Raw genomic sequence first — 11,140 nt, 5'->3', positions numbered from 1 at the left:
TGTCTCAGTACTGTACGATACCAGTCACCTCTGTGGAAACATTGGTATAACTGCCTTTTTTTATTTATATTTTGAGTGTTGTATGTCTTTTAAAAATGGACCTAGAGTCTCTTCAAATAAAGCTAATTTATAGTCCCTCACCTTTTGAACCACCCAAATTATATTTCAATGACATACCTTGTGTAACCATTTCCTCGCATGCCTCCCCGGTGAATGAAAAGTCTGTAAAACTAAGAAAAAGGTTGATTTATTGAAGTACTGTAAGTTTTCCTTTTGAGTCATATTTTGTCATTTATAACTGCTTTTGTTGTCCTGGCTTCACCATAGGCTGAGTACAGTGAGTGACACTCCTGTTGCTGTGGTTGACCACACGCTCGAGGGAGGTGTACTGCCTGGGGCGGAGGGATGTTCACCCCTCAGAAACTGGACTCGTTTAAAGGAGGCAGCAGTGCCCCAACATGTGTGTGCAGGGGGAGAGTCACTTTGCCGTGGTGACAGTGGAGAAGGAGCTGTACACCTGGGGCTGTGAGTATTACAGCATCACTCCGCGATAGATAGACTGGATCCTGTTGTGCTTTACTACAAGGAGCTTTCTCAAACTTGCCTTCAGGATGTTCAAAGTGGAGCGAAGATGGTGGGCCAGCTTGGACACGGAGACCAGGCCTCGTACCGGCAGCCGAAGAGGGTGGAGAAGCTGCAGGGGAAGGCCATCCGACAGGTGGCCTGCGGGGCTGACTTCACTGCCTGTATCACCGGTGAGTGAGAAAAAGAAGAACAAAAAATGGTCCTGTAAAGATGCACCTTTCCAACCTTCTGCTGCTGCTCCTGCAGATGAGGACGAGATGTACATGTTCGGGTCGGACTATTACGGCTGCATCGGAGTGGAGGGCGAGTTCGGCACGGAGATTTTGGAGCCAGTGCTTTTGGATTTTTTCGAGGAGAGGCCTGTGCGTCAGGTTTCATGTGGAGACAACCATGTGGTGGTCCTGACTCAGAGTGGGGACATCTACTCCTGGGGCTGCGGAGAGTACGGTACATAGAGTCTCTGTGTGAAGCTGATATAGTCTCTGCTATGGAGCTATAACTCTGACATTAACATTTGACAAGAAAAAATGTATTTGGCCAAGAAAAAGAAAACATTGGCACTGTAAACATTTTAACAGAAAAACTGACTCAGGAACATATTAATTCATATTAAACATTGATTACATTTAATTAAATTTTATATTTTGTTGCAATCTGATGCCGACCTTTCACATTTTATTTTTACAATACAAATCAAGAGTATAATTTAAAAACCAATAAACCAAAATAATCTCAAAATGAAATACTTTATGCGTGTTTTTCATTTTTCAATGGAGATTTTTTTCAGTTTTTTTCAGTTCCAATATATTAAGTCTCTGTTCTAGCTTCATATGCCACGTTGTTTTTGCTGTTATAGCAGTAGCCAGCAGGTGGAGATAGTGACCCCTTTAATATACAGTCATAAAAAAGTGTTCTCAGAATTGTTCTATTTTTCTTCTGTAGGGCGTCTTGGTCTGGAATGTGAGGATGACTTCTCATCTCCAATGCAGGTAAGATTTTATTTTCCTGTTCTGGTATATTCTTGACTGTCTGTCACCAGATTAAAAACCTTGCAGGAGTCAATAAGATAAAATAGTCTTATTTCTAGCTATTTATTTTTAAAAGTACCATCTGTTTTTTTGGTTTTCTCAGGTGGAGATCCCTAAAGGCGCCACCATCTCCTCGGTGTCATGTTCCACCGATGGAACCTTCTTTTTAACAGACACTGGCAAAGTCCTAGCGTGTGGAAACAATGAGTTCAACAAGCTGGGACTGAACCAGGGAATCTCTGGTCTCAAGAACCACACTGGAGAGGTAATGAGTTATACTTAAAGGACTGTAATAATAGTGGCTTTATGTGACAGCTAGGTTTATAAAAAGACCTTTCTGTAAACCACACAGGGTTACCAGGGGATACCGTACATCACCACGTTGACCCTGGTGAAGCAGCTGTCGAGGTTCAAGATCCACGCCATCTCTCCGGGGAAGACCCACACGGCTGCTATCGATGGTAAAAGAGGCAGATTTTCATCTTGCATGTGGAAATTGTAACCGTTTTCAAAGAACGATTATTTCACTAGATTTCTGGCTTTGCAGAACGTGGTCGTTTGATCACCTTCGGGTGCAACAAGTACGGACAGCTGGGTGTGAAAGACTTTAAGAAACATCAGGGAGTCCAACTCCTCCTCGGACCCTTTGGAGGCAAGACGGTGACCAAAGTGTCGTGTGGAGACGGCTTCACCATCGCAGCCACTGAGGGTAGGAGCATGTACGGTGCTGTGGTGCATCTGTAGCAATAACATGTGGACTTCATGTCAAGGTTTGTGGCACCTTTGTGTCTTTCAGGAGCTCCAGACCTTTTGTCCTGAGAATATGCCATACTGAATGTCATATTTTTTCATTTAAACATTCATTAAGGGTTAAGAATGATGTCTGCTGTCATATTTTTGAAGCCATCACCCTAAAAGAAAAAGATTGATGTTAATGTGGTTATGTAAAGTGATTTATTGTGTTGGTTTGCACCCCCTGAATAATACAGGTGTGCCTCCTCCCAGTGTGCGGAGAGCCAACAGCAGTGAATATGTTATGTTTGATATACCTGAAGACACAAATGTGGATTAGAGCAGTCTATTTAGTAGGAAGAAAAAAAAGAAATGATTTCATTTATCTTTCTTCAATACATTATGACTATTGGATTTGAGAATGCTCTGAAATTATTTGTTATGTTTGAAACTCAGAAGTATGAAACATTGCTTTAAGCCATCACTAGGGTTTAAATCCTGCAAATAGCATATTACAAATGTTAGTGTATCGTAATCTGTAGCTCCTACTTTGCAGAAACTCAAACGTTGATTTTAGATTTTGTGACAAGCCTCGAATAATTCTGTACAGCCCTTATCATCACCTGCTTTTGATTCTTGCAGACAATCATATCTTTGCCTGGGGAAACGCAGGAAACGGGCGCCTCGGGATGCCGGCTGATAAGGGCTTCGGTTCAGAGGTGTGCCCTTCCATGCCAAGGCCGATCTTTGGCTCCCTCCATCATGTGCCGGACCTCTCCTGCCGTGGCTGGCACACCATCATCATAATGGGTCAGTAATGAAAACCAGACACTTGCACATTGTACGGTCACCGGGAGCCAGCTGACTAATATATGTTCTCTTTTGCAGAGAAAGTGCTCAACTCCAAGACTATTCGCTCTAACAGCAGCGGTATATCAATTGGTAGTGGTAAATACTTTTCTTTGATCATTGATTTGTGTCTTTAAACATTCTTCTGCTTTAAAATTAAGTCTTCATTTTCACCTGCAAGTCTACATTGCTGATGTGCAAGTTTCAATGTATGTATAGGACTGGGCCAAGGGGCATCTACATCCACAGTGGATCTGGACATAGAACCTGGATCAGAGACAGAGTGTCGTGACCGGGGTCTTGGGGGAACACGGGAGGATAAAACAGAGGAGTGCTTCATGGAGACGTCGAAGATGTCACTAGCAAGTCAGAGTGGGGACAGCTCCTGCCCCCTCTGGCTCAGGAAGGTGAGTTATCAGGAAACCACAGAGGAATATGAATGGAATTCCCTGCATGGCGAGTCGTGGTGTTCTAATTCAGGGAGGTTTTCATCCAACAGGAGCTCGAGAACGCAGAGTTCATCCCCATCCCACTGGACTCTGAAGCATCCACTCCCGACCCGCTCTCTTCTGTCTCTGAGACCGTCACTCTACCTTACGAGGAGCTGAAAGAGCTGAAGGCAGCGGCAGCAGCAGTCAGCACAAAGAAGGAGCTATCGGTAACGCTAACAAAGCTGTTCTTTGCATTCATATGGACATGAATGGTGTACTCTAAATGAACACTTTCTGATACTGCTATTCACACTAGGGCTGAACGATATATCGTGTCATAACGATAACCGCGATATGCGCATGCGCGATATTCACATCGCAGGGACGTGCGATTTTATAAAAAAGAAATATTATTTATTTTATTTTTTTCCTTATTTTTTTTAGGAAGTGCGATATTAAGTAGGTAAATTAACTCAAACACGTCATGTTACAATTATTTTGCTGCTTGCGACAAAAGGAAAACTTGCGCGGCTCTCATGTCAGGGGTATTTGAGTGAGTGACATGCAGGCTCTGCATGCACAGCAAGCCACCAATCACAATCATTCTTGATCAGATCACAGCAGGCCCCGCCCCACTAGTTTGCAGACCATCAGAACACCGGTAAAAAATGAGAGGCACAGGAGGACAATACCGGCGAGAATTAAAATTTACTTCCAAAAAGAAAAGCAACATCTGCCATCTGGAACTACTTCTTCTTCTCTCCTTCATTCACAGATGAACCCCCTTATTTGAGGGTAAGCAACATGACATGTTAGATCATGACTTAAGGTATGATGAGTCAACCAGTTAAGATCCAGATGTCCGTGACTCAAATCCTTCATCCGGTTAATTACGCAATATATATCGCAGGGGGAAAAAATATCGCAATGTCAGTTTTTTTCAATATCGTGCAGCCCTAATTCACACTGCATTTTAAAACCCATCCACCTATTTCCAGACTAAACGAATGGGCTGTGATAAAGTCAACGGACTGGAGGAGGCTGACGTCTGCAAAAAAGGACAATCTGGTGCCTGCTGCGAAGCAAGTAGTGAAATCACACAGGTATCTTAATCTGTGTACTAAAAGACATGATCCACACTACATGCTTATTGTCACAGTATTTGACCGAGTTTATTCCGCAGCTGCAAGAGACGGTTGCTCGTCAGGATTTGAGGATCCAAATGCTGGAGAAGCAGGTGAGACGTTTTTCCCAAAAGTCACCTGTCCGTCTCATTTTGATCCGTGTTCATGAGTAACGGCGCGCGTTCCTTCTTCTAGGTCAACGAGCAGCGGAAGGAGAACGAAAGGCTTTGGGCAGCCATCAATCGCTCAACGCTACGGGAAGCAGGATGTGACAACAACGGAAACCATCCCTCTGACGCCCGGATGCCCGGGGATGGGGGGGAAAGAGGAGGCAGACTCACACACCATGGGGGCCGACCTGCAGGGGCCAGCGTGTGAGACTTCACCTGCAGATGCCCTGGTTATGGGAGCGTGTCAAAACTCTTATATCGAACCAAACAAGCTGGTTGGATGTGCAGTAGAGGGTGCAGCCTCCTGCCTGTTTGACAATGGTTACATACAGTATACATATTTCAAATGTAGTTGCATGATGACATTCTGTTACGTTATACTGTATAATGCCTTGCACACTTGTTCACCTGGGTGCAGTGATCTAGAACAGTTTCTCAACAAACTGAAATGTTGGCTGGGTTCACCAAGAAGCCCCTGAGAGAGGGTCATCATAGTGTTACTCTGCTTTGTGAAAGGAAAGTCGTTTTTTGATGGACTTTTAAGATGATGTCAGCATTGTTTATTCAGTCCTTAGTGCCTCACGTATATGCATTTAGGTAAGACAATCTCATGTGACTATGGAATAGTTTGTGAATGCATCCAAAGTTTAGAGTTTCCTCTTGTTAATTGTTAGTAGATTGGCTGCCGGGATGTTGTCCAGATTGATCATGTTGGCGCAATCATCCAATGTGAAAAAAAACCTTTTTTATGTATGACTTTATTCTTCATTACTGTACTTCCATTTGATCTTCTTAGAGAAGGTTAAAGTGCCAAAGACAAAAAGCCTCTAAAACTATTTTCCATATTTATCGGACATGTAAGCTATTACAAATATATTCAACTTATCTCATGCAAATATATACTTTTTTTAAATGTTCATGACTTATTAACATATGAAAGTATTTGTGTGAACACGTAACTACTGAATCATATTTTTAAGACACCTTTTATTTTTGCCTTCAACGCTTGAATTCTTGTGGGGCAGCACATGCACAACACTTGAAACGTTTTCTTTGAATGGTGAAACATTCATTATATAGCTCATTGCAGCTATAATGTCATTGTTTTTCTTATGCATTTTTAACCATTTTATCTGTCTTTGGTACTTTCTGAATTTATGTTTCACCATATTTTGAAATATTTGTGAAAGCAAATATGTATGTTTTTTGTGTGTGTTATAACAAAAAATGCAACAGTGCCTTAGAAAGCTATATAAACCAAAAGTTATTGCAGTTATGACAGTGTGTAGTGTGTTGGCAGCGTTTCATTTTTCTCAACAGTTAACCAAATATTATGGAGATGTAACAGTTGTATAAACTCTTTTCTTACAGGCACACTGTCTTTGTTTAAAATCCATAAATAAAACTAACACCTGTCTTTTATTCTGGTCTACTGTCAATATTTATACAAACCACAATACACCACACTAAACCTATTTGTTGATAGCAATATGCACTATTCTTGCAACAGTTCTGATTAGTATATTACATTTTTTTTAAGGCAATTAATAATTACAGTATGCTAACGGGTTGATTGGAACAATAATATAACCAATGAGTGACTTGAATTGCTGACACCTGCAGATTTCTTCTTTAAAGTCTCGGCTCATTTTGCCCATTTTGGTTTGGAAGTTCCAGTTGGGAGTCGACTTTCCTCCAGATTACTTATGTTTGTCTTGTGGGGATGCCGGATGGTTTTTTTCTTCAAAACCTGAAATAAAAAGACATCAAAAATACTAAATGTTTACTTAAATAATCAATTTACATTTCCAAAAATGCAACCAATAGCACCTCTCCATTAGACTCTATGTATATATGTAAATGCCTTCGAAACTCTCAACGTGTGTTTTGTAGTGTGGTCCTGTTAATTAAACTGGCCTACCTCTGGAATCTTTGTGTGGGTTTTCCAGTACTCCTCGATGGCGGATCCCTTAGTCCTGTGTACGTAGATGTTGAAGACTGTACGCTTCGATTGTTTCAGCTTAGTACAGATTTCGAGATGCTTCTGTAATCTTTCAACTGCAAACATTCTGTTGCAGACGCTGCAAGGGACTTGTCGGAGGCTGGTGTCTGTGCTCTCTTCCTGTCTGAGCTCCCCTTGCTCTGGTCTGCTGGAATGAGAGGGATGAGAAACTGGTGGAAGCAGTTGTCCCTCAGACACTTTTCTTTCTGCACCTCTGCTGTTTCCTGTTGCAGCCTTATGAGAACTTATGTGTTGACTACTTTGAGGCATATCTCGTTCATCTTCAGAGAGATACAGTTCCTTATATTTCCTTTCTCTTGACCAATCTTTATCTGATCTTTCTTGTGTTTTTACTGTTCCATCCTGAGACCTGACACCAGTCTTTCCCCAAATGGCTTCACCTTTTTCCTCCCCTCTTTTGCTTCCGGTATGCTCCTTCACATTTCCCCTAGTTGACTTGATAAACTCTCCACTCACTTCTTGCTCATGAACTGTGGTCTGATGAGTTCCTTTATGACTTTTTCTTTGTGACTGTGCAACTTCTTTTTCCCATCTGACCCTTTCTTCTTCATGTTTTATACTTATTCTGTCTTTGTTCCTCTGATCTTGCATCCTCCTTAGTTGTTTAACATCCTCCTGTCTTCTATCTTGCAACATAATTTCTCTTTCCACTGGTTCTCTCCTCTGCTGCTCAAACAGCCCACCTTTTGTCTGAACTTTTCCCCTCTCTGCTTGTCCCCTGTTGTTCCTCTGTTCCCTACTCTTTGGGTCCTCATGTGCAGCAGCGTATCTCTGGTATTTCTGTCTTACTTTTTCCTCAACGCTCCACAGCTTCTCCTGTAGCATTAGCTCTTTTTCATGAATTGCTCTGGCCATTTTCAGTTCTCCACTGGTCTCTATGTGCGAGTCTTTCCTTGTTTGCCGCGATCCAGTGGTTTTTCCGATGCCATCTGAATGGTATTTTGACGGAAACGAAGGGCCTTTTGGTTGTCCTGTCAGAGTTATTTTTTCAAAATCCTCCAGGTCAAGTGAGTCTTGTTTCCCTGGGTGGAGAGGTCTTCTGTGGCTAACAGGTTTGTTTGGAAACGGCTGGTCAACTCCATCTTTTCTCTTACCAGCTACACCATGTTGTGCTTGATAGACGCTGTCTTTTCTTTGTCCTTCCATTACTTTATTGGATGTCTTTGAGGTATTATTTGTATCATATAGATCTTGAGAAACTTGAGCCGTCCACACCTGTTTTTTTCAGTATAATTTCTAGGAAAAAGAAAAAAAAGGGAATGAAGTTAAAAGAAAAAAGTGTCACTGTTCATATAAAGTAAGAGCAGAGGTGAGTGTCTGCTATGAGGAAATCAGCAGATGATGATGTTTGTTGAAGAACACCGTGGGATACAGTCAAAACCTCCAGAATATGTTGTAAAAGTGAACATTGATTGGAGATATTTTTGTCGACTGTTAGTTTTACAACCTCTAAAACAAGCAAGAAAGTGGTTCTGGGTGGACAGTTCTACATTCTTTTTCACTCCATACCAGGAATAATGAGCAATACTAAGACAACCTTTGCAATATAAGAATAAACAAGAAAAACAATGCTAATAATTTGCCAGTTTTTGTTTTTCTTGAATAACATTTGTTTACCAAATTCTAGAGGTCAGCAAAAAAGAAACAAGCGTCTATCTACTTAAGTTTCCATCTGTGGTTGACACATGGAAACCCCAAAACCTGTCTAGTATTTTAAACACTTACTGGTATTTTGTATGTCGTCTGAATTCAAAGTGAAACTGAGTTTAGCTCACTACAAATAATCCGTAATATCTGTTGCGACTTCTCTCCCAAACGTTAACATTCGTTGCCTAGAAACCAAATGTCTCGGCTGTTTTCTGATTGGTCCACTAAACATCACTTCCGGAAGCAGAGCCCCGTATGTTTCAAAGTCGAGATCTTTCGGAGCCGGCTGGTGTATCACGGCATCCTAACAATATTCAGGTGAATTACATGACAGCCAGTGAGCCCTCTTGTAATAATAAAGGATAAAAGCTTAACGTTTTAATTGTTCAGGAGGCACATCGTTTGAACATACATACATTATGTTAGCATAGCTTGTCGCAGCTAAAACCTAGCCCCTGTGATGCATGATGGGTGCCTAATACACAACACAGTCACCTAAGTAGCTTTCTGTTTCTTTCTCCTTTTTTAGGTCCACTATGTGTAACGAAGACCTAATTTCAGTGGATTATGAAATTTTTGGCAGAGTGCAAGGTGTATTTTTTCGGAAATACACTCAAGTGAGTTTGACAGAGATATATGTTTATGTATAATAGAGTTAAGCTACATGTGAATAATCTACTTTCAATTAAAAATAAGACAACGTTAACTTACGTTTAATTCACTTGCTCTTTCTGGACCTTTTAACCCCATCTCAAGGTATTATTGATAGAATTAACCCAGTTTATTTTCAAAGTAGAAATCATGATAGAAATCTTCTGAAAAGCTATTATGTGGACCTTCAGTATTCATTCTCTGTATATTAAAGCATGAAAACACATTCTACTAGAAACCCAAAAAACAAGTATGAAACTAAAATGACCACAATATGTTTCTTATAAAATGTTTCATTTTCTAAGATGGAAATGTACAGTCTTTCTTTCTTTTTTTTACATAATACTTTCAGATATAAAACTCTAGACCAATCCTGGACAATGTATCTTACTAATATTCTTATTACAGCCATATTCTCCATCTGTAGCCTAGCCTGCACATGCTATTTTCTAATCCCCTGTGTTTCATTTTCCAGGCAGAAGGGAAGAAGCTTGGTCTGGTAGGATGGGTCCAAAACACAAGCGCAGGAACTGTTCAGGGCCAGCTACAAGGCCCATGCAGCAAGGTGAAGGAAATGAAAGAATGGCTGAAATCCACGGGGAGCCCCAAGTCACACATAACCAAGGCAGAGTTCAACAACGAGAAGACAGTCGACCGACTAGAACATTCATCTTTCAACATAGTAAAATAAGAACCTACAGATTCAGACTGTAACAATAACTTTGACAGATATTTTATTTAGTCTTTTTTGTATTAGTTATAATGTGGTTCATGTAATGAATTAAAAAAATGTGTCCATGTTATGTCTCCTTAACTTATAAGATATACGGAATTACATTGAATAAATGGAAAATTCCTTCAAACTCCTGCCCATTGTTTGGATGTTTTTGTGTGAACCGCAAGGGAATTTTTGATTAGAAGACCACTTTATTTTACATTCTGTTAATAGGCTAAACTGTAAATCTGTTTGAGGCAAATCAGAGTCGAGCAGAAACCCTGCTGGGAAAGCAGTAAATTGTATGACCTTAAAATCTGTCACCGCCGTCTTTATCGGCCTGTATCACGTTTGCATGTAAAATGACTAAATGCCTATCAGAATCCTAATTTCTTCCCCTAGAAAGAACTGAGCTATGGATATAGCTGTGGAAAAACACTGACAGAATAGCCAAAGATGTACAATTAGTTCATCCTCAATTTGTATAACAATAACACAAAAATACTCCTGATGAAATATATGACACAAACTATGGAGCTATTTCAGGGTCATAAGTTTTGATCATTCAAAAAAATACAATTTATTTGAAAGTTCAAGTTTTTATCCTGAACTTTGAAAAATACAATGTGTATTCAAAACAAAAAAAAAGTATTGGAAATAATTTTTCAGGTTGAATATTATTTTGATTCAGTTCAGCAATTTTTTTGAATAATATATTTATTTTCAGATTTCACTTTTATACATATTTTGATATTTGAATCCTTATTTTTTTCAGCACAGATTTTTCGTTTTCAGATTCAAAACAATTATTTTTTCAGTTTCAAATCTTGTTTTTTCAGGTTTCACATTGCTTTTCACCTTCAGATCGTTTTTCACTTTCAGATCTTTTTTTTTCGCTTTCAGATCTTTTTTTTTCGCTTTCAGTTCTTTTTTTCGCTTTCAAACTTTGGCCCTGATATTGCTTCGGGGGCGGGCTTACCAAAAAGTAGTTGGCATCCTGAGTGACAGGCCTCCCTCTGTCATGTTGCCTTCATGGATGTTAGAAAACTAAGACCAGCGTCAAAGTTCCGTTGAGCGAGCTGTTGAGCATCGTAGTTGGCAACAATCAAGTACAAATACACTGTGTTAGAATGCGAAATTACGTATCTGCAACGAGCCAGCAGGTTGTTCTGGTTGACCTTACGC

At 40.3% G+C, this 11,140-nt stretch overlaps 2 protein-coding genes and 1 long non-coding RNA gene across 5 annotated transcripts; 2 read left to right on the top strand and 1 right to left on the bottom strand.

The window, feature by feature from the left end:
- Window positions 1–326: 326 nt before the first annotated feature.
- On the top strand, window positions 327–6,341 carry nek9 (NIMA related kinase 9). 3 transcript variants are annotated; one of them, XM_010769192.1, is made up of 14 exons: window positions 327–525; window positions 611–755; window positions 832–1,032; window positions 1,528–1,574; window positions 1,717–1,878; window positions 1,966–2,074; window positions 2,161–2,322; window positions 2,988–3,155; window positions 3,234–3,293; window positions 3,414–3,601; window positions 3,694–3,852; window positions 4,624–4,728; window positions 4,809–4,862; window positions 4,945–6,341. In XM_010769192.1, the coding sequence occupies exons 2-14, from the start codon at window positions 632–634 to the stop codon at window positions 5,125–5,127; spliced, it is 1,722 nt and encodes a 573-aa protein (XP_010767494.1). In that variant the 5' UTR covers window positions 327–525; window positions 611–631; the 3' UTR covers window positions 5,128–6,341. The 3 variants fall into 3 exon arrangements, with proteins under 3 accessions (XP_010767494.1, XP_010767493.1, XP_010767491.1); XM_010769191.1 differs by having other exon boundaries at window positions 2,152–2,322; window positions 3,234–3,287; XM_010769189.1 differs by having other exon boundaries at window positions 2,152–2,322.
- Window positions 6,080–8,751, bottom strand: LOC104943721 (uncharacterized). The gene is made up of 3 exons (XR_798144.1): window positions 8,668–8,751; window positions 6,841–8,178; window positions 6,080–6,669 (listed from the first exon to the last, which is right to left on the bottom strand). It is a non-coding gene; the product is annotated as an uncharacterized lncRNA (long non-coding RNA).
- A 50-nt stretch (window positions 8,752–8,801) lies between these two features.
- acyp1 (acylphosphatase 1, erythrocyte (common) type) lies at window positions 8,802–10,131 on the top strand. The gene is made up of 3 exons (XM_010769188.1): window positions 8,802–8,907; window positions 9,119–9,206; window positions 9,716–10,131. Exons 2-3 carry the CDS (start codon window positions 9,126–9,128, stop codon window positions 9,929–9,931), a joined length of 297 nt encoding a protein of 98 aa, XP_010767490.1. The 5' UTR covers window positions 8,802–8,907; window positions 9,119–9,125; the 3' UTR covers window positions 9,932–10,131.
- Window positions 10,132–11,140: the final 1,009 nt, after the last annotated feature.

This window comes from Notothenia coriiceps, unplaced genomic scaffold, assembly GCF_000735185.1.
Source record: "Notothenia coriiceps isolate Sejong01 unplaced genomic scaffold, NC01 NC01_scaffold00006605, whole genome shotgun sequence".
Lineage (NCBI taxonomy): Eukaryota > Metazoa > Chordata > Actinopteri > Perciformes > Nototheniidae > Notothenia > Notothenia coriiceps.
Note: the sequence above shows the minus strand (reverse complement) of the source record. Positions and strands in the feature narration are given on the sequence as shown.